This window comes from Meleagris gallopavo, chromosome 7 (genome assembly GCF_000146605.3).
Source record: "Meleagris gallopavo isolate NT-WF06-2002-E0010 breed Aviagen turkey brand Nicholas breeding stock chromosome 7, Turkey_5.1, whole genome shotgun sequence".
Lineage (NCBI taxonomy): Eukaryota > Metazoa > Chordata > Aves > Galliformes > Phasianidae > Meleagris > Meleagris gallopavo.
Window position 1 is genome coordinate 360,950 of NC_015017.2, and position 20,037 is coordinate 380,986.

Below are 20,037 nucleotides of genomic sequence, written 5' to 3' on the forward strand. Positions count from 1 at the left end.
TATAAATATCTGAGGTGTGGCGGCCATAGCGGTGAGGCCAGTCTCTTTTCAGTGGTACGTGGAGACAGGACGAGGGGAAACGGACATAAGCTGCAGCATAGGAAGTTTCGCACGAATGTGCGTAAGAACTTCTTGACGGTGAGGGTGACGGAGCACTGGAACAGGCTGCCCAGGGAGGTTGTGGAGTCTCCTTCTCTGGAGATATTCAAGTCTCGCCTGGACGCCTACCTGTGCGACCTGGTGTAGGGAACCTGCTTTGGCAGGGGGTTGGTCTCGATGATCTCTAGAGGTCCCTTCCAACCACTACAATTCTGTGATTCTGTGATATGCTGTAGCTCTGATTGTTCTGATTTTTTTTCTTTATTTTTTAAGACATTGTTCCATTCTGCCTCCCAGACACTTCAAACTCTATTTTTGAATATTTTTTCTCAGAGCGTTATGAACAGAATGCATGTCATCAGTATTCCCTATGCATTAATGAAGGTTAATCCACTTTCTTGGATACAGAAAGTCTGCTCATACAAAGGTAACCCTAAAATATTTTTGCATTAACTAATCTGAGAAAAATCTGTTTGTATGTCTACTGTATGGCAGGCCACTGGTGTTTAATCTAGCTGATGTTACACATCAGCTTCAGCAAACAAGTACTGCATTATAGTGGTAAAAGTCCTGATAGAATGATTGATGATTGACTTTGCTGTCTTCTTGTGATAGATCTTTAAAGGCGACTGTATTTATTGTCATGGTACTAGAGTTAATTATATTAAGTGTTTAGATTCTATCATCAAGTCCATCTGGAGACACTGAATGTACACATGTCATTGCAGTAAAATGGTAGTAGATTGTAACTAGTTTTGTAAATTAATGTTTTTGTGTAGAGACATGATTTTACAATTTCTGTCTTTATTCTGCACACGTGCCATAATTATTATTATTTTTATTCATTATTTTCAGCCCGTGTTGCTGTAGTAAAATCACGTGATATGCACTGGTCACTTTTGGCTCAGAGGGATCAGAGAGATGTCAGTCTAAGCTCCTTACGAATGTTAATAGTGGCAGATGGAGCCAATCCATGTGAGTATGGATATATTTTCAGAGCTGTCAATCCAAGGTGAACTGAAACACACATAAGTCATGAAAGTCTGGACCTGTGCTATTTGAGCTCAGTAGTTAATCTTCAACAAGAGAGACAGCAGCAGCTTTTCTTTTTCTAAGGAAACATTTCATTACTTATTATATAAACAATTTTTGACAATGTTGTTTTTTGGAATAGTCGTCTTTTTAAAGTAAATTATAATGCCAGTTTCAAAGTAGATGCCCATGTAGTGCAGTAGATAAAATGTATCAGTTGGAAATGTGTCTGATTTTTGTACATTATGGAGTTCATCTCAATCATGCAAGGACATAAGAATTGAAACAGTCACAGCCTTAACTCAAAGGAATAATACATATTATTAACTAGAGTAATTGGTAGAGCCTTACCTTTTTCTGTAGATGATACAGTAGTGACAGACAACAAATTGAGAAAAAAAGCAGCAAGGAGAGTTTGTTGATTGTTTTTTTTCATCCTGCAACTGGCAAGGATGTAAGGATATAACTTTGGGGCTTGGCTTTGCTTGTACATTGGAAAATCAATGGTATTTCAATTTTGCTGGAGGTTAGTTACATGATGAAGGGTCAGCACATGCGTTGGCAGAATATGAAAACTTGAACTGGTCTTGCTAGGATGATTATTGTTGTAGGCAGTTTTTCAGAGGTGTTGGTTAGAAGGCATTACACAGTTAATTCTGTAGTAAAATGCATACTATTTGTATGCTGGTGGTGTCATTGCTTTTTCATTGCTGTTTGCACATCTTAGCTGTATATATCTCTGTAAATGACTTTTTCATCAGTGTTGTACTGTTACATGAATTTATATGAAATTACCCTATATCCAGGATATAGTATGATCAGTGAAGTTTGCCTTGTTTTATGTACCATGACTGCAGATCTGTAAAGCACAAAGCTGTAGGACATACAGTATCCCTGTACATTTTGAGCTGCATGCTTATGGCAAGGTAGAATTCGGAACAGAAGTGAGAATCTGTCAGAAGCATTTGATTTTATTTTTAAATGCTGTAGTCTCAATAAGAAATGCTCATGTAAGTACTGTAGAAACTGTCAGGTACAGCTACCCATACTGATAAAATAATCACTGCATCACTGGAGGACTTTCAGTGATGGTAAGTGTTACGGAACACTACCAGAGAAAGAGTATGCAATTGTGAATTTCATTCTGTGAATTAGTTGTTAGCCATTATTTTGTTCTTCAGATCTACATTCTAATAGTAAGGAAGGATGTCCTTTAGTTTGAAAGTATGTAGTTTTTGTGCACGAATGCATTCGTATTTGTACAGGTGAGGTTAGAGTAAGGATAGACACTGGAACTCTGCAGACCAAGCTTTCCTGCACTTGGCAGAATGTTTCCAATGTTGTTACTGTTCTTTTTAGGGTCGATATCTTCATGTGATGCCTTTCTGAATGTATTTCAGTCCAGAGGTTTGAGACCTGAGGTAATCTGCCCCTGTGCTAGTTCCTCAGAGGCACTCACTGTCGCTATTCGCAGGTAATTTTTTTTTTTTTCCTGAGAAGTTGACTGAAAAAAAATTCTTGACTGTTGAAATGTATGTGTTGCTAAGATGACAGTCAGAAAAGACAACTACTCACATAAAGATACTCAAAGACCTAGACAGATAAAGTATGAGGCTTGCAGGTATCTCATGTATACCAGTCTTGAAGTCTTGTTTGTTTAAGATGAGAAATCATTCTTTTGTTTAACCTTAACAGACCTGACAGAATTGCACAGTGCTTTTGATGGACGTAGTGTCATTGGTCTGTTGATTCACAGATCAAATCACAGAGTGATTTGAATTACTGTTTTTCAGACCTCCAGAACTGGGTGGGCCTCCTCCCGGGAAAGCAGTTTTATCTATGAATTGTCTGAGTTACGGTGTGATAAGAGTGGATACAGAAGAGAAGTTGTCTGTTTTAACTGTACAAGATGTTGGTCAGATTATGCCTGGAGGTAGGAAAACTTTTAATATACATTTAAGCATAATCCATGTAACTTTACTATTGTACCTGTGCTGTTGAAGTAAATAAAACTGGCAAATGAGAAGTATCTTTAAGGTAGTGTGACTCAGGTTTTGACATGTTACCTAAAAACTTTAGTATCGAGTGCTGTCTCAACCAAGGACATTCATAAATGTTCACAGGGGAGATTAACTGATGGTAAATTTGAGTCATCATAGATTCTGGACTGTGCACGTGCTTCACGGCTGATTTTTACAGTTGTGGTTTTGTTCATTTGTCAGTGTTAGTGCTATACAGATATGCAGCAACAAATGCAGCAGAAAAAAAAATAGCTCTTAAAGCTTACTAGGAAATGCGATGTTTTATCCAGCAGATGTGTGTGATTGATAGTCTGTGCATTCATACAGAGCCACAAGCCACTCTGAGCTGTGACAGTACATTTTCTTTAGCAGCATCTGCAGCAGATTCCTGAGCCTGTTTTCTGTGCCATGGCAGCATGTGTATGTTGTCCACAATGGTGGCAGCACTCCTCTCAGCCTGCATAGTGTGACTCAGAGCAAAGCCTGGCTGAGATTGCTGGCTTGTTGGCAACAGTTGGCTATTTTTGTAGGCTTTCCTTTTATTGCTGCTTTTTTAATTTTATCATTAGCTCTCCTGCATTCCAAGACCTGTCTTTGTTCTGATGTGGCCTTACCCACCTTAAAGTGTTTTTTTATGGCCTAGGCACCTCGGTCGGTTAGCAGTGATGTTTTTCATCTTTGAAACTGGTACTAAGTATACAACCTGCTGCCAGCTCTCATTCTGAATTGCTAGAGTTTTTGTGAGGAATATGTTTTATGTAGTGCGTGGTATGCAGGAAATTCCCAACAATTTCTTGAAAATTCAGGAAGTGGCAATTTTGGAGTTTCTTCTCAGTAACAGCTTGACACTGAAACTCTGTCTGAAAAATCAGCATACTTAGGTGTCTCTTTGAAATGTATTTACACCAGTGCATGGGGAATAAACATGTTGAGGTAGAGGTGTGCAGCTGCAGAGCTACAATCGTGTTGGGATCACAGAGACATGGTGGGATAGCTCTCCTGGCTGGAGCATTGCAGTGGAAGGATATAGGCTCTTTAAGAAGGGAAAGTGGGGAACACGATGAGGAGGAGTTTCCCTTTATGTGTGAGAACAGTTGGAGTGCATGGAGGTCTTCCTGGGCATAGATGAAGACCTGTCTGAGGGCTTGTAAGTAAGGACGGAAGAGCAGACTAGTATAGATGATAACAATAACAAATACCAGTGGGTGTCTGCTGTAGAACACCCAACCAGGAACAAAAAGTGAATGAGGCCTTCTACCAACAGCTAGAAGCATCCTCACATTTGTGGGCCCTGCTCCTCCTTGGGGACTTCAGACACCCCAGTGTCTGCTGGAGGGACAACACAGCAGGGCATAGGCAGACCAGGTTGTTCTTGAAGTGCAGTAGTATCAGTATTCCTGACCTAACTGATAGAGGATCCACTGAGGAAAGATGCTCTGTCTAGACCTTATAATCGCAGAAGTGGAGATCGTTGAGGATGTGAAGATTGAAGGCTGCCAGGGTCATGAGATAGTCAAATTTTGGATCACGGGAAGAAGGAGCAGGGCAAAAGTAAGATCACAATGCAGGGCTTCAGGAGAGCAGACTTCAGGCTCTTCATGGATTGGCTTGAAAAGAGTCCTATGGGATAACACTGTGGAGAGGAGAGAGGCCCAAGAAAGCTTATTAATATTCTGAGATCTCCTCCTCTAAGCTCTTCTGTTTTAAAATCTCATTTACAGACCATGACTATACAGTAGTAAGAAAAATTGAGTGACTGGCCTGATGTGAGGGGAAGTTGGAGTTAAATGTGTATCCATCTAGTGCCTCAAAGTAATATAACTTGTAGTTGATGGCTACTGCTTTTTTGAAATATATCAGTAAGTGGCAAAACTACTTATAGGTTAAGCCAAAGTTGAGCATCTTAATTCCTTAAGTGTTTTAAAAATCTCACCAACATCCAGCTATTAGTAACTGAGGCAGACTAGCTTTAATTTGGCAAAATGATAAAAATACTGTGTCTGGAAGTATTTTTTAGGAGAAATATCTCTGTACTTCTCCAAAGACTCTGTATGCAACAGAGTGCTTTGTAGGTGATAATTCAAGGATTTTGTTCTCTGTGACTCGGGGAAAAAAAAGAAGAAAACTTCAAGAGTAGGAAAAAAGTAAAAATGTGGGCAAAATTTGTGCCAAATGAAAAGAAATTGTTGACTTAAAGATTAATGGCTTATTTTCAAACGAGTCTGCATGTACATTCTAATATTGGATATATTTGTGACTTGCCTTGTAAGATTTACACTTTTTCCTATGTAATAGTCATGGAGGATGGATATACTCTGATCCTTCTTGCTAGGTGTTTGGCATACAGGAGAGAACATACCACCATTTCTTTTCCTGTCAGCTGCCTTCTTGAATTACTCGGCTGACTGATGACTCTTGGTCTTTCCCTGTTCTTTTCACTTTCTTTAGATTGCAGTACTTTTAACAAAGACCAAATCTGTGTCACGTGCCATCCCTGAAGGTAGTGCTCCCTCTTCTGACCCCTGTCAAACACTTTGGTAAGGTCTTGAAAACTGGTGCATGCCCTGGTCATTCAAGTATCTTACAACATAGGAGCTCACATTCTTGAATTTCATTTGGTCAACTGAAGGTTGGAATAGATGATCTCTGTGATCCCTTCCAACCTGGGCTTTCTCTATGATTTTTAAGGAAGGAGACAAGAAGACCCTAGAAGGTCCCAGGTGGACTTCATTCAGGAACCAGCTGTTTAAAAGGTAATGGATATAAAGAATCCACTTCTGTCTCCTTTTCTTCAGACCTTGCTACTTGTTCTGAAACACTGAAGGTCCATCTACTTTCAGGATCTCAATCAGCAAATAGGATGGAGCTCTTAGCACCAGCATAATGCCTTATGTCACTCTTGTTTAACCCATAGACCATTCTTGATGCCATGTTGCTTTGGCTGTTCACTTTCATTATCAACTATGAATGCCAATTGCAAGAACCACCACAGAAGCAAGCATCCACAAAGAATGTTCCCATGAATTCGTAAAATAGAACCTGGTATGCATTTCGGTGAAAGCTTCTCTAGTTCCTGTGAGTGATTATGTTTTCTCTCACCGGTTGATAAGCTGGGGCTGTTTTGCATGTTTTTCTGTCTGGGAGCCAACCTTGATAAGAAACAATGTTTGGTTCATAAAGTCCTTTAATTCTTTTCTTTTTCTTTTTTTTCTTTTTTTCAAATTGGACTGGTATGGATGGTAGTCCAGAACTCCTACTTCCCCCTCCGATGGAATGTAATTGTCATGTCACCTATCATCCTGGAAGATTGTTATACCTTATGCTAGGATATGGATGCTTGAGGGGACTTAACCAGATTCAGTTTTGCCTCTCTGCTGCTTCCTGACTCTCCATTCTTCTCATTCTGACTTTGACAATAGAATAACCCTCTCTAATCCAGAAGATCTATATTCCTATATCTCCTAATTACATAAAATCTGATTCACAGAAAAAAGTGCTGCAGTGCTTACTTTCTTACACTCAAGTAGAAGAGTGTAGGTTTGAGCCAGATCTTTAGCTTCTGCAAGACAAATGGGGTGCATTCTTCATCTTCAGTTTGTGGACGTCTCTGTCTCTGAAAGCATGTTTCCAGATGCTGGCGGACGCCTCTACACTGCAGAGGAAGTTAGTTCCTTTATCTCATTGCCTGATTTGTGAGAGGATTTGTTAGAAGACAACTCTGTGATGCTTTTAATTATATCCTGAGGTTGAGAAGTACCCTAATCTATCTTAGTTCTCAGATTTTATTGCAGCAGTCAGTTCTGTGTTCTGTTTGGCTTCAATCTGCCACATTAGATGCACTAGATGGTCTCCTACTGCAGAACCACTTTTGAAATTCTGCAGCAATGGGTATGCTTGTGACAAGATGTTTTCTTCTAATTTAAATGTTGTGCTCCGGGTGCTTGTGTGACCACCTTTACAGTGTAGATTCTTTCCATCCTAGTCTATGAATGCTCTTGCTTTATGCCTAATACCCTTCATAGAAGAATGGAGAATTAGATCACTCTATTGAGCTGCTGTTTTCTTTGAGGGTTTGGTTTTTCTGGACTCCCTGCAAGTGTCTTCTGCAATGGTGGTAGAGGTGTTTCTCCTGAGCCTTTCTGCTTCTAGAAAAGCTGCAGTGCTAGGAGGGCCTTCTTTTTATTCTCATGGACCCAGGCCTTCCAAGAAGACTTGCTCCCTACAAGAAGATCTTGGAATTCCACCATTGGCACACAGTAGCAATTGCAGAAGGATCTGCTATGAAACCATGAAAGTGAAATGAGAGCACACTCTTACAAGCATCAGGCAACTTTGGTAGCTACAGATTTCTGTGCTAGCCATCTGCTGTTGCACACCTGTTGTTCTTCTCACATTCATGTGGTGCTGTCCTTGAAATATTCAAAGCTGAATCTAGTCTTTGGTAGGGCATTGGTGCGGACATTTGTTTGCACTATAGGATTCTCATCCTCTGCCAGAAATCTTGTGGCAGGGCTGACTACTAAAAGTCATCATCTGTAAGAATGTACATGTGGACTCATTTGAAGAAAGAAAAGTTTCCTACCCAGTAATCATTATTCTTCATGATGTGTAGTCCACATGTACATTCCTGTCCCATCTGCCTTTCCCTTCTCTCTAATTCTTTTTCAGATGCGATGCTGTTGAGAGCCTGAAATGGTGGTAGATGCATTCTCTTGTATATCACACATGAAGCAGGAAAAGAAGGAGAAACAAGATTACAGGCTCCACAGATACTGCAAAAGGAAAACCTTGCAGTAACACATGGCAGGACAGAACTATGCCTGCTGTTAGAATGTATGTGTAGACTACCTATGTCATGCATTGGTTACTGGTGAGTATTTCTTTTGACTTGATGAGGGTGATAGGATTGTCCTTGGGCTTCGTGAATGGAGCACCATTGCAAAACTGCAGGATAATCCACTGTTTTTTCCATGTTTGTGAACGAGTTGAGGGTTTGCAGCATTGCCTACAAGCTGTCACTGTCTCCAGCTAATTATACTTCCATATGCATTGATATTTAAGCATTGCATACAGAGTTCTAAGATTGTCAAATTGTTTCCTGTGGTAAGAAAGTATCTGTTTAAATTTGTCTTTTCTAATGTTTCTCCTCCTAAATTGGGTTTTTCTACTTGAGTAAATCATGAACTGCTAGCTGTGTACTTTAATTCTAGCCTTCTAGTTCACATCAGTTTTCAGCAACTAAAACTGTTGGTTCTATTTTGGACTTGGACTTGTGCTAGACAGGGAGTATGGTCTCCTTATTTGGCCAAAAAAGGTTAGCATGTCAGTGTCCCAAACTGTTAATAAATCTTTGTTGTTCTGATAGGTAATCTAGAAGTTGATTTACTTGTAGGGTGATTTATTGTCTTTCCTACTCAGACATAAGTTGTTGCCAACGGAACACAAGCAGAGTTCTTGGTCAATACCTGCAGCAAAACTGGCTGTATCATGTATAGGTTTCAGATGAAATGTGCCACATCCCATTTATGATTTCTCTTTGTAGTAGTTGAACTGTAGAAAAGTGAGAGCTATCTGTGTTATCAATTAAGACTGGCTAAATTGGAATACAGTAGTATGCTCTTTCATAATGGCTGTTGTTGACTAAAATAATTCAAGCGGTCTTGATAGAAATGAACAAACTAAATGAATTTCAGAAAATTAACTTAAGACTTGATCAAAGGCTCTGTTTGTTTCATATTGACTCAAATAGCCTTTTTGATTTATTTTTAATCTGGTAAATGCTAAGCTAAACTTCCTTTTTCCAATATGCCTTCTCCCTTTCCTTTTGCCTTTCCCTTTGGGGATTGGAAAAGATGACTCCAGAGTCTGTAAGCAAGCAGTCTGCTTAGCCAGAGAAGCCTCTGAAGACTGCTTCAGGAGGCAAATATAACCAATGGCCAGAGCAAAGATCAATGTAGTATTTGATTTGATTTTCTAGTCAATTTCTAGTGTGTTTATCACATAACTTCAGGGGTGATACTATGAATACCAGAATGTGCAATAATAACACAAAAGAAATGGTATGTCTGTAATTAGTATCTTTTCATCTTCATCTTAAAATTCATGTTGGCTTTCATTTGATCAAGCCATTCAGCCTTCATGCTGGAAACCAATTGCTACTGTTCTGTTGCAGCTTAAATATAGGCTGTGAAGCACTATAGTAAAACAAACAAAATGTTTGCAAATTTGTACCTTTCATACCTTTCAGAGCACATTGATCTGGCTGTCAGAAAGATAGAGCTCTCTTTCATACTGTGTTTATTGCTGTAACTGATAGATAATTGGTACTAAAATCTTTGCCTGTCTAACAGTAGCCACATAACTTCTGTATCAGTTGCTGAAACGTAGGAATGCTATGATTCCGTTTTCTTCTTTTCCCCTTAGCTAAGGTTTGTGTTGTGAAGGTGGATGGGACTCCATACCTGTGTAAAGCTGATGAAGTTGGAGAAATATGTGTGAATTCAGGCACAACTGGAATGGCTTACTTTGGCCTCCTCGGAATCACCAAAAATGTGTTTGAGGTTTGTCTTTTTCCTGTGCAGTGTTGTACCCCCAGTATTTCTTCTTGCAAACAAACTTTTGTTTCTGATACTTTAAAATTTTATTTTTTATTACTTACTGTCTTTCATTCTTCATGTCAGAACGTGTCAGCTGTCTCTATATTCTGCAGTCCCATATTCTGTCAGTGTTGGCTTTTCATTTCATCTTAGTCTTATGTAAAGTTACCTGTAGACATTTAGTGGCACACAGTTGGGATACAGAGTTAGAAATTAGCTTAATATTTCTGATCTTCATACAATTAATATGCAGTTATAAATTAGTTGAAGAAGCTTCTCTTGTGTATTGCAAATGGTATGTCATTCTTTAAAGTGAACTCTGGTGTTTGCTGTCATGTTTAGAATGGTAAGAGTCTGGATATGTGAAATTTTGTTCCTAGCTATATGAAAGAAGAGATAAGAAGGATATAAGTCATAATCCTTATAGTTTGTCAAATGAAAGCAAAAGCATTCTTTCTGCCTGGATTCTTCCTCACAATGCTATCCCAATTTCAAGTTTCCCTTTTCTAGCAAGAAAGGAAAGGAAGTTCCTTAGGAGTTATGCTCGCCAGTAGTATTGCAGTGGGCAGCAATTTGGAGACTTGCCTAAAGTGTGGAATTTAAGCGAGGTGAGAGAAATGCTGGCCTTAATCTTCATTTTCAAGAAAGCTCTTTCTGTTTGTTTGCCCAGTGTTAGCAAGCTACACACCTTAACTGTCAGCACTGTCTTTAATTAGTGAGAATGCCAGTGAGAATCCTGATGTAATGGAGGTGTGAGGGGAAAAAGAGGCAAGGAAGTTCTGGTTTAGATGAACTGTCATATAATTCATTATTCAAAAAGCTGTTCATATTTCACATGGTAGTAAATGTTGTCATGAGGTAGTTTTTCTGCTGAGCATAGAGCTGAAGTGAAACAGAGGCAGGAAGTATTTTAACTGAGTGTCTGAATATTTATTCTGTGTTTTTTCAGGCCGTTCCAGTGACAGCCACTGGTGTGCCTGTTTCAGATCAGCCCTTTACAAGAACAGGACTTCTTGGCTTCATGGGTCCTGTGAGTGTGAATGAGCAATCTTGGCCTCGTGTTGTCCTGACACCCCACTCTGAGTGATGGAGGAGTCAGGAGGTTATTTCTCCTCTCTTTCCGATTTTGTCTTCTTTTCAGGACTGTCTGGTGTTTGTGGTAGGAAAATTGGATGGCCTAATAACAGTTAGTGGTCGCAGGCATAATGCAGATGATGTGGTAGCCACAGCATTGGCAGTAGAACCAATGAAATTTGTCTACCGGGGAAGGTGAGTATATTAGAAACTTCACAAGCACTGATTGAACAGTGTTACTTTTGTTCGCCCTCAAACAGAGATGAAGCAGTATGGTCTATATGGGAGTCCTGCTTGTTAATTTTTACTCGTGTACTGTGCAGAAAAGGTGACACGAGGTTGTAGTATGCCAAGTAAGGACTTGACCGTCCTGCTAATTTTAAGTGTCTGTTTAAAACTTCTTTTAAAACTTCTCTTGAGAAAGTCAAATTAATCTTGACAGAGAATATAAAATACATCTCCTCTTTGTCCCCCTGAGCACTCTCATGCAGAGTGGCTAGGTAAGACCTTTGCAGCATGTTCAAAAGAACAAAGTAGAAATGTTGAGACAGCTCAGAGACTTCCAAAGAGTGTGCATGCTGTATCACTAGCCTGTCTGCTCTTCCTTATGTTCAGGTGTTTTTCCTCTGCAGAAGTGGTGGTGATGTAGAACTGTTACTGACTGTTACAAAGTCAAGCTTTCTTTGTTTTCACATTGCTAGTTTAATTCACTTCATAATCATAAAAATAATGGCAGTACCTAGTTAAGACGTGATTAATATTCTTTCCAAGAAGCTGCAGGCCTAGAACTAATTCACAAAGGGGACTAAGTATTTTCAGTGCATATACTGTTTATTTAGCACAGTTGTTGTCAGTCAGGAGAAATAAAGTATGTAGAAGCAAAAAGTTTAGTGTGCATGATGAAGTTAAATAGGCAAGATTTGCACAGACCCACCATGTATGGAATCTGCCTGGGTTAAACATATTGGTGACTGCAGATTCTCTTAACCCTCCAGCATAAATATATGGCAGAAATGAACCTGCATTTGTTCTGAATTTGTGATTTTGTGGTGATGTGGCATGAATAATGCTTGTATGTCTTGAAGCACTGCTACTGAAGATTACAGTCGTTTCCATGTTATAATAAACCATGCTATGTTCATCATATGTTGCATCTCATCATTCTCCTGTCCTTTGCATTACAGGATAGCAGTTTTTTCTGTGACGGTTTTGCATGATGATCGAATAGTGCTTGTGGCAGAGCAGCGCCCTGATGCATCAGAGGAGGACAGTTTTCAGTGGATGAGCAGGGTTCTACAGGTAGTCAGATCTGTCCTTTCTCTCTTTCCAGGTGAATAAGGCTAATGTATGAGATGAGAATCTTAAAGCATCTGTTTTCCTTAAGAAAAATCTTTCAGTGTAACAAGAGTTAATGATAAGCTGACTGCTGAGTGTATTTCAGAGCTGACAGTTAACAAAAAATTTGTAAAAAGACTTCCTTTCAGAATGTTTTTGAACTTAATGTTACTACAGTGATAGTTCTGTGTGTTTTAATTCTGCATATATCTACCAGTTTCACACTGACTAGGAGAGTTAAGTCTAAAAGTGTTTAAGGGTATTTAGTGTTGAGTATCAAAACAGATGCTAAAATCTAAGTCATTAACATCTTTATTCTAGATCACCAATGGTAAGCATTGAATACTTTTTGCATTACTTGCTGTATTGTGCTTCTCTGGTGGGGCAGAAGGGAGGAGAATTCTCATAGTTGCATTTAAGGATTTGGGAATGAATTGAGCAGTGATAGGGAAGTAAAAAGTGAGAGAGTGCAGGTATGGAAGAAGACTGTTGAGGGAACAAATGATGGGATAGCCAGAGAGAAAAACTTAAGGGAAGAGACCTCATAAGTGTAAGACTTTGTAATTATGGTTTCTGTCCGGTTTCAGTTTTGTAATTTTTTTAAGGGAATACCTGGTAATAAGCTGCTTTTCTCACGAGAATATATTATTCCTGCTTTTAGAAGTGTCTTAGCTAAAATACAGAATCAAGTTTTAGGCAGCAAGCTGTTTTCCTTCCTGTTTTTGTAGTATTATGTTCTACTGTGCTTCTGTGATTGTGCCATACATGCTAAATTTGCTGTGATATTTTGGCTTTTTAAAATCTCTGCACTTTTTGCCCACTTTTAAGAGACTTTCCTAATCCCTGATGTGCAGGTGGCATCTCCTTGATAGAGTGCACAAGCCAAAGTCCTGGGTCTGCTCCTGCTCCCATTGAAGTCATGGCACAACTTCTATGAGTTCAGTGAGTGCAGAATTGGACCCTTTATTTGCAAATTGTGGTGCAAGTAAAAATTTTAATGTTATTAAGTGACTTGAATTCAAATTCTTGCTTAGCTACATCCCAGCTGATAATGTGCAATGTATTTTCTTCTTCTCTATCAAGGCAATTGATAGCATTCACCAAGTGGGCGTCTACTGTCTTGCCTTGGTGCCAGCCAACACTTTGCCAAAAGCACCACTTGGAGGAATTCATATTTCAGAAACCAAGCAGCGCTTTTTAGAGGGTGCACTGCACCCCTGTAATGTCTTAATGTGCCCACATACTTGTGTTTCTAACCTGCCAAAGCCTCGACAGAAACAACCAGGTGAGTAAACCAGAACGTGTTCTGCATGTCTCCTTCTAACAGCATGTGTAGAGGATGCCCCAGTGGCAGTGTGGCAGCTCAGGGCCTTGCGTGTTGGATGGCTGTAAGATGCCTAAGTTAGCAGAACTAGTGGTTTTGTCAGATCACCCTGTGCTCAGTGAGAACATTATGGTCTGCCTTTAATCCCATGTAAATGCAGGGACAGCCAGCACATACCAATTTCATGCTTCCATAGCTATACTGTAAATTGTCCCTGTGCTGGCCAGCTTGCAATGACAGTTGTCAGCCATGCTGCAGCTCTTGCAGGAAAACTGAACTGCAGATAGACCACAGCTTACTGAAAGAGTATTAGGCTGGTTTAGTGTGCTACATTATCTTCCTCTCTCTTTTTCTGTAGAATATTATCTTTCTTTTTTGCTTTTCATCTTTTCCATCTATATTCCACATGGATTTTGAAGTAATCTACAGAATGAATTATTGATAACTGTATTTTTCTTTTTTTGCACTTTTTTTTAAATGCAGATGTTGGTCCTGCTTCAATGATAGTAGGAAACCTTGTTGCTGGAAAGAGAATTGCACAAGCCTCAGGGAGAGATGTTACTCAGCTGGAGGATAACGATCAGGCAAGAAAGGTAACACAAGCATCCTAGCAATATTAAACATTTGAATTGGTTTCTTCCAAGCAAGTAAAGAATAGGCATGGTATTCTGCTGAAACTAAGCACGGGGCATTTTTAACAAATTTACCATCTTTTTCAGTTCCTGTACTTAGCAGATGTTCTTCAGTGGCGAGCTCAGACAACTCCAGATCATCCCCTCTTCCTGTTGTTAAATTCCAAGGTGAGATGTGACCTGCATCTTATTTTGAGATCAAGGTCAGCAAACTGTTGTTTGGATTCTAAGAGAATAGCATCTAGAATTCTTTTTCCTAGAATGCTTTAAGTTATTTTGATGTGAGATGTCGTGATTTTGAAGTGAACATAAATCATTGCTACTTTGCAAGCAGCATTAATTCTTCTACATCTGGAATTGTAGTCTGTATCTGGAATTCTATCATACATTCTGCACTTCTAGCTTAAAGAACATTGCAGCAGTTGCTTTTCCCAATGAAAAACAATTTCTGTCATATTAATGGAAGTCACAATCTTTCTTTGACCCCGAGAATAAGAGTGAGAAAAGATTTGAGTTGGAGAATTTTTTAATGAGAAGGTATGGAACCTAGACAAAGAACCATGGCTTCACCAAAAGCAGGTCCTGCCGAACCAACCTTGTGGCTTTTTATGATGGCATAACTTTGTCAGTGAACAAGGGAAGAGCAACTGATGTCATCTGTCTGCCCTTTAGTAAAGCTTTTAACACATTCTCTCCTAACATCCTTCTCTCCAAATTGCAAAGATACAGATTTGATGGACAAGAGAGTGATGGTCAGTGACTTAATATCTGGATGGAGATCAGTGAGAAGTGGTGTCCCTCTGGGGTCAGTGCTGGGACCAGTGCTCTTTAATATCTTCATCAGTGACACTGACAGTGGGATTGAGTGCACCCTCAGCAAGTTTGTGGATGACACCAAGCTGTGGATGCAGGGGACAGATTGTCATCCTGAGGGACCTAGACAGGCTCAAGCAGTGAGCTCAGGAAAACTTAATGAGGTTCAACAGTGCCAAATGCAATGTCTTGCACTTGGGTCATGGCATCCCCCACTGTCAGTTCAAGCTGGGAGTTGAAAGCCTGCTGTAAAAGACTTGGGAGTACTGGTGGATGGCAGCTGAACATGAGCCGGCACTGTGCTCTCACAGCCTAGAAAGCCAACCACATCCCAGGCTGCATCAAAAGCAGTGCAGCCAGCAGGACAGGGGAGGGAATCTGCCCCTCTGTGCTGTGAGACCTCACCTGGAGCACTGCATCCAGACGAGGAGTCCTCAGTACAGGAGAGGCATGTACCTATTGGAGCATCTGCAGAGGAGGGTCACCAAAATGCTCCAAGGGATGGAACACCTTCCTACAAGGACTCGCTGTGAGAATTGGGGCTGTTCAGCTTGGAGAAAAGGAGGAGGAGCAGCCTTTCAAAGGGGGCTATAAGAAGTGGACAGACTCTTTAGCAGGGTCTGTTGTTATAGGACAAGAGGAAATGGTTTCACACTGAAAGAGGGGAGACTTAGACTGGATAGAAGGAAGAAGTTTTTTACGGTAAGGGTGGCGAGGCACTGGAGCAGGTTGCTGGGAGGTAAGATGCCCTGTCCCTGTAGAAGTTCAAAGTCAGACTGACCAGGCTCTGAGAAATCAGATGGAGCTGTAAATGTCTCTGTTCATTGCAGGAGGACTGGACTAGGTGACCTTTTAGGGTCCCTTTCAACTCAAGTCTTGCTCTTTGACAAGTTTCCTTAGTAAAACTGAGCAGGGTGCCAATACCATCCTGCATCAGACTAGGCTTTGGATTTGACAGCTTAGACTGAGGCATCTTGTCTTGGACTTGAAACTTAATACTTATGTAACAGATATTTGCTGTGATGATCCTTGTCCGTGTGGTGGGAACCTTGATTCAATCTCTGTTTCCTTCTGGTGTTTTTGTCTACCACTTTTTCTTGAGTCAAAGTTTCCTCTCAGAAGCAGATGTATACACTACCTTACAGCTTTGAGGGCAAGGCGCCATTTCCTAGACTGGGTGACAAAAGGATCTTTTCTGTCTTCATGCAAAAAGCTGGATTAAGCCGTTAGTAAACACCATGACATTTTGGGAATACCTCAGAAGAAGAAATTAATTGCTTTTCATTTAAGGTTTTTGGCAAGTGCGTACCTGCCTTCCTCTATTTCTAGAAGCTCTGTGGTTAACCAAGTTTTTGTGCTTGTTATTTATTATTTTGTTGTGAGTTTAGAGAAATGATTGAGGTTGGTGGTCTAGTTAAGTTACATCAGAACAGAAGTCTCTGGGCTCTGCTGTTTGCACAGTGTCTGAATGCTTAATGGAGACGTTGCTTTGGACCAACACCTCTGAAACTGATAATGTGGGCTCCTTTCTTCAGCCTCTTTTCCACACGAAAGAACAATAATATTTACAGTCATTACCAATCTGCCGAAAAGGTAATAGGAGATGTGGAAACAAAATAAGAAGTCGTTGAATGAGGAGAAAGCACCATAATCAGCGTAGCAACAACAGGTTGAAAAATGTTTGAATTTCTCTAATCCATCCTCACACACCCTGAAAAAGCTCATGCAGTTCTTCACTTCTGCTCAAACTTTATTACTGTTTTTTTCTTCCTTGGACTTCAAATTTTAAACATTTGCAAGGTGCAATTTATGCGATATCAAATAAATTTAAAAATTGCTTTGCTGTCTGATGTCAAAATACTACATGTAAAGTTCTCTGAAATGATAAAAGTTCACGTGACCAGCAGAATGGTTTGCAAAACACCAGGCATATTTTGACAGTCTTTAGATTCATTTGATGTGTTGTTAAAATAGCTGCAGTGAGAAGAAAATACAGTATCTGTAGCGTGTACTTTATTCAGTGTTGAAAATGTTCCCTGCAAAGTTTTCTGGAGAGTTTCCTGATGTTGCCTCTGTTCTGTGCAGGGCACTGTAGCTAGCACTGCATCGTGCATGCAGTTGCACAAGAGAGCAGAGAGAGTGGCAGTTGCACTAATTGAGAAGGGACGACTGAATGCTGGTGACCATGTAGCCCTGGTTTATCCTCCAGGTAAGGCAATACAAAACAGCAAAAATCACAAGAAAAGCAACAGCTCTTGCCAAGGCAGAGCCTTCCAACATCCATTTAATATTATGGCATATGGCAGTGACTTAGTATTTCAAGGAAGAGACTTCCTCTTCTGCTAATAAGCTGCTTCTCCAAATGGCAGGCTGAATTTACCAAACATTTCATCTAACTACTCTGGATGTCTGGACAGTTATGCAGTATTAGTTTGGTCAAGGTATAAAATTCGGGATTTTCAATCTCAGAGAATGGAATAAAAATATAAATGGAAAGTTAGATAAGTGGCATCAGTGTTGATCTTTCTCATGAACATTTGTTCTTTTCCAAAGGACTGTCTCCAGACAAGAAGTTTGGACCTCAGACTTGCATTATTAGTGTGTATTTACAAACATTCTTCAGGAAAAAGTAATATGCTGTGAATGTAGAATGACTGCATATTTTGTAGCTATCATGTGAAAAAATGCTTTTTAAAAGAATCTGAGTCATCTGCAATAACAGTACCTTTTTACAGTACCTTATTCTTTTTTTAGTGTTTTGTTTATGCTACCTGTCCATGAAAATAAATTTCTATAAATTCAAAGTTTGTATATTTTAAATACTTCCTGCTAACTCTCAAATGCAAATTATTTTAATCATACAGAATTGGGCAGGGCCAAAAACAGCCTATTAACACACCTTTGTGACAAGTACTTACATCTTAATAAAATTTCTCAGAGCATATTTTGATTTTGATGAATTTGGCCTTTTGTTCTGATGAAATTGCATTCGTTTCACAAATATTTTCTACAGGAGTAGACTTGATAGCAACTTTCTATGGCTGCTTGTATGCTGGCTGTATACCTATCACTGTTCGCCCACCTCATCCACAGAATCTTGCTACCACTCTGCCCACTGTCAAAATGATCGTAGAGGTATGTATAAGGCACTTCTGTTTTAATACTTCTGGTGGCTGTAGGTCAATTGGTGCAGGTAGTGACATTGCTAGGTAAGTTATTTTGCCATTGACAATGTAAAACAAGCTAGGAAAGAAAAATCAGTGTGCTGTGATTGGGACAATAAGTACTTTCGTTTTTTAACTAATTGAAAATATTGTTTTCGTTGTTGTAACTTACATTGCTTTGCTTTTACTGTTTTTCTTCGTGTATTCAGCTTACCAGTTGTCTTCTTTGGATGGATATGAAACCATTGAGCATTAATTCGCTGAGTTTATAAATATTTTTAGTGTTTTTATTTGGTTGGTTGGTTTACAGGTCAGTAAGTCTGCATGTATACTCACCACACAAGTGATAATGAAACTGTTGAAATCCAAGGAAGCTGCAGCAGCTGTAGATATTAAGACATGGCCCACTATTTTGGATACAGGTACAGAATGTTTGCCCACTAGCTAACAGGAAATGTAAGTAGGTTGGAGACTTTTTTCTTCTGTTATACCATAGCTGTCTGATTGAATGGATCTCTTTTGCATTGCATTGATGTAGCTGTTAATGCTATAAATGCTATAATGATATGAAGATAACACTTTTGCCCCGTGGTCTCTTTCCAAAATGATAATATGGTACCTTCTCTTTTCATGTATTTTAAATAGATGATATGCCTAAAAAGAAGCTGGCTAATATTTTCAGACCTACATCTCCAGATATGTTGGCATATTTGGACTTCAGTGTGTCAACCACTGGTATATTAGCAGGAGTAAAGGTAAAGTACCTGAAAGGAGATAGCTATTTTAGTTTCCTTATATATTGGCACATTTTGCATTTATTTTTCCTGCCAGAAAATAAATATGAAAATATGAGCGAACCATTTTAGTGGTCAGAAGACTTTTGCGTGGCATCAACATTTCTTGATGCGTTTTGGAAACATTCAGTCTTATCTGGTTGTATGTGAGGAGTCATTAAGGAGACTAAAGGGAGGGTGTTTGCTCTGAAGTTCACAAATGTTTTCATTTGTGGTTTGTCACAGAGATGGTAGATGTTATTTGATGACATTCGGCTTCATGGCAGATGTCACCAATAACCTGAAAATTTGTATTTGTAGGTTTTTCCTATTGGAAAGACGCATTAAAAAATACCTTCCTGTTGCCACATCTCTACAGCAAACAGTTCTGTCAGTTATTAAACATGATGCTTTTTTATAAGAAAGTCCTATAAGAGAGTCTGGTTTCCTCTTACAGATGTCACATGCAGCTACAAGTGCCTTATGTCGCTCTATTAAGCTACAGTGTGAGCTGTACCCTTCACGTCAGATTGCCATCTGCCTTGACCCCTACTGCGGTTTGGGGTTTGCACTGTGGTGCTTGTGCAGGTATGTTATTTGAATCATAGGTTTTCACACTTGTCCTCGGCTTTCTATTCATTTCTGTAGAAGCCAAGCTAGTTACAGTGGGTGAGACTGACAGAGTAAGCTCAGTTAACTTTTTGTAGGTATTTCATAACAACACACGTTTTTTGATCATTTAAGTAAGTCAATTACTTTTAAGTAACTTCAGTTGTGCAAGTATAATTAATCAAATACAAAATTCAAGGGGAAAACAAAGGACTTCATTGTCTATTTCGCTTTGATTAAGTAAATACTTTTAAATTCTCTGAGAATGAGCTGTATCTTTTTACAAGAAAACTAAGGCATTGATTGCAAAATTGGCATTATGCATTAATAAATACTGCTGAAGGAAGCAATTCGTATTTCTTAAAATGAATGAGAACTGACTTGACTTAGTCAGATAACTGCTCTAATGCAGTAAATCTTACACAGAAGCAAAGTTCTTTTTTTTTCTGGTCTGTTAAAACATCCCATATGCTTTAAGCGATCTAAAGGTTTAGGCATTAAAAATCATTTAGCTGCCTCACTGAAAATGCAGAAACCGTTTATGAAGGGTTATTTCATGAACAGA

At 39.4% G+C, this 20,037-nt stretch overlaps 1 protein-coding gene across 3 annotated transcripts in view; it reads left to right on the forward strand.

The window, feature by feature from the left end:
* The window catches only part of DIP2A (disco interacting protein 2 homolog A), a 100,258-nt gene that overhangs the window by 65,552 nt on the left and 14,669 nt on the right, over positions 1-20,037 (forward strand). The window contains exons 15-30 of one of the 3 annotated variants that reach the window (XM_010713144.3): positions 433-526; positions 955-1,074; positions 2,491-2,605; positions 2,925-3,064; positions 9,576-9,712; positions 10,698-10,778; positions 10,890-11,017; positions 12,007-12,121; positions 13,241-13,442; positions 13,965-14,074; positions 14,201-14,281; positions 17,012-17,135; positions 17,940-18,061; positions 18,401-18,512; positions 18,736-18,845; positions 19,321-19,451. In XM_010713144.3, coding sequence (XP_010711446.1) covers positions 433-526; positions 955-1,074; positions 2,491-2,605; positions 2,925-3,064; positions 9,576-9,712; positions 10,698-10,778; positions 10,890-11,017; positions 12,007-12,121; positions 13,241-13,442; positions 13,965-14,074; positions 14,201-14,281; positions 17,012-17,135; positions 17,940-18,061; positions 18,401-18,512; positions 18,736-18,845; positions 19,321-19,451 — 1,922 coding nt within the window. Of the gene's footprint in view, positions 1-432; positions 527-954; positions 1,075-2,490; positions 2,606-2,924; positions 3,065-9,575; positions 9,713-10,697; positions 10,779-10,889; positions 11,018-12,006; positions 12,122-13,011; positions 13,100-13,240; positions 13,443-13,964; positions 14,075-14,200; positions 14,282-17,011; positions 17,136-17,939; positions 18,062-18,400; positions 18,513-18,735; positions 18,846-19,320; positions 19,452-20,037 lie in introns of those variants that run through there. The other 2 variants (XM_031554070.1, XR_004160238.1) reach the window with 2 other exon arrangements.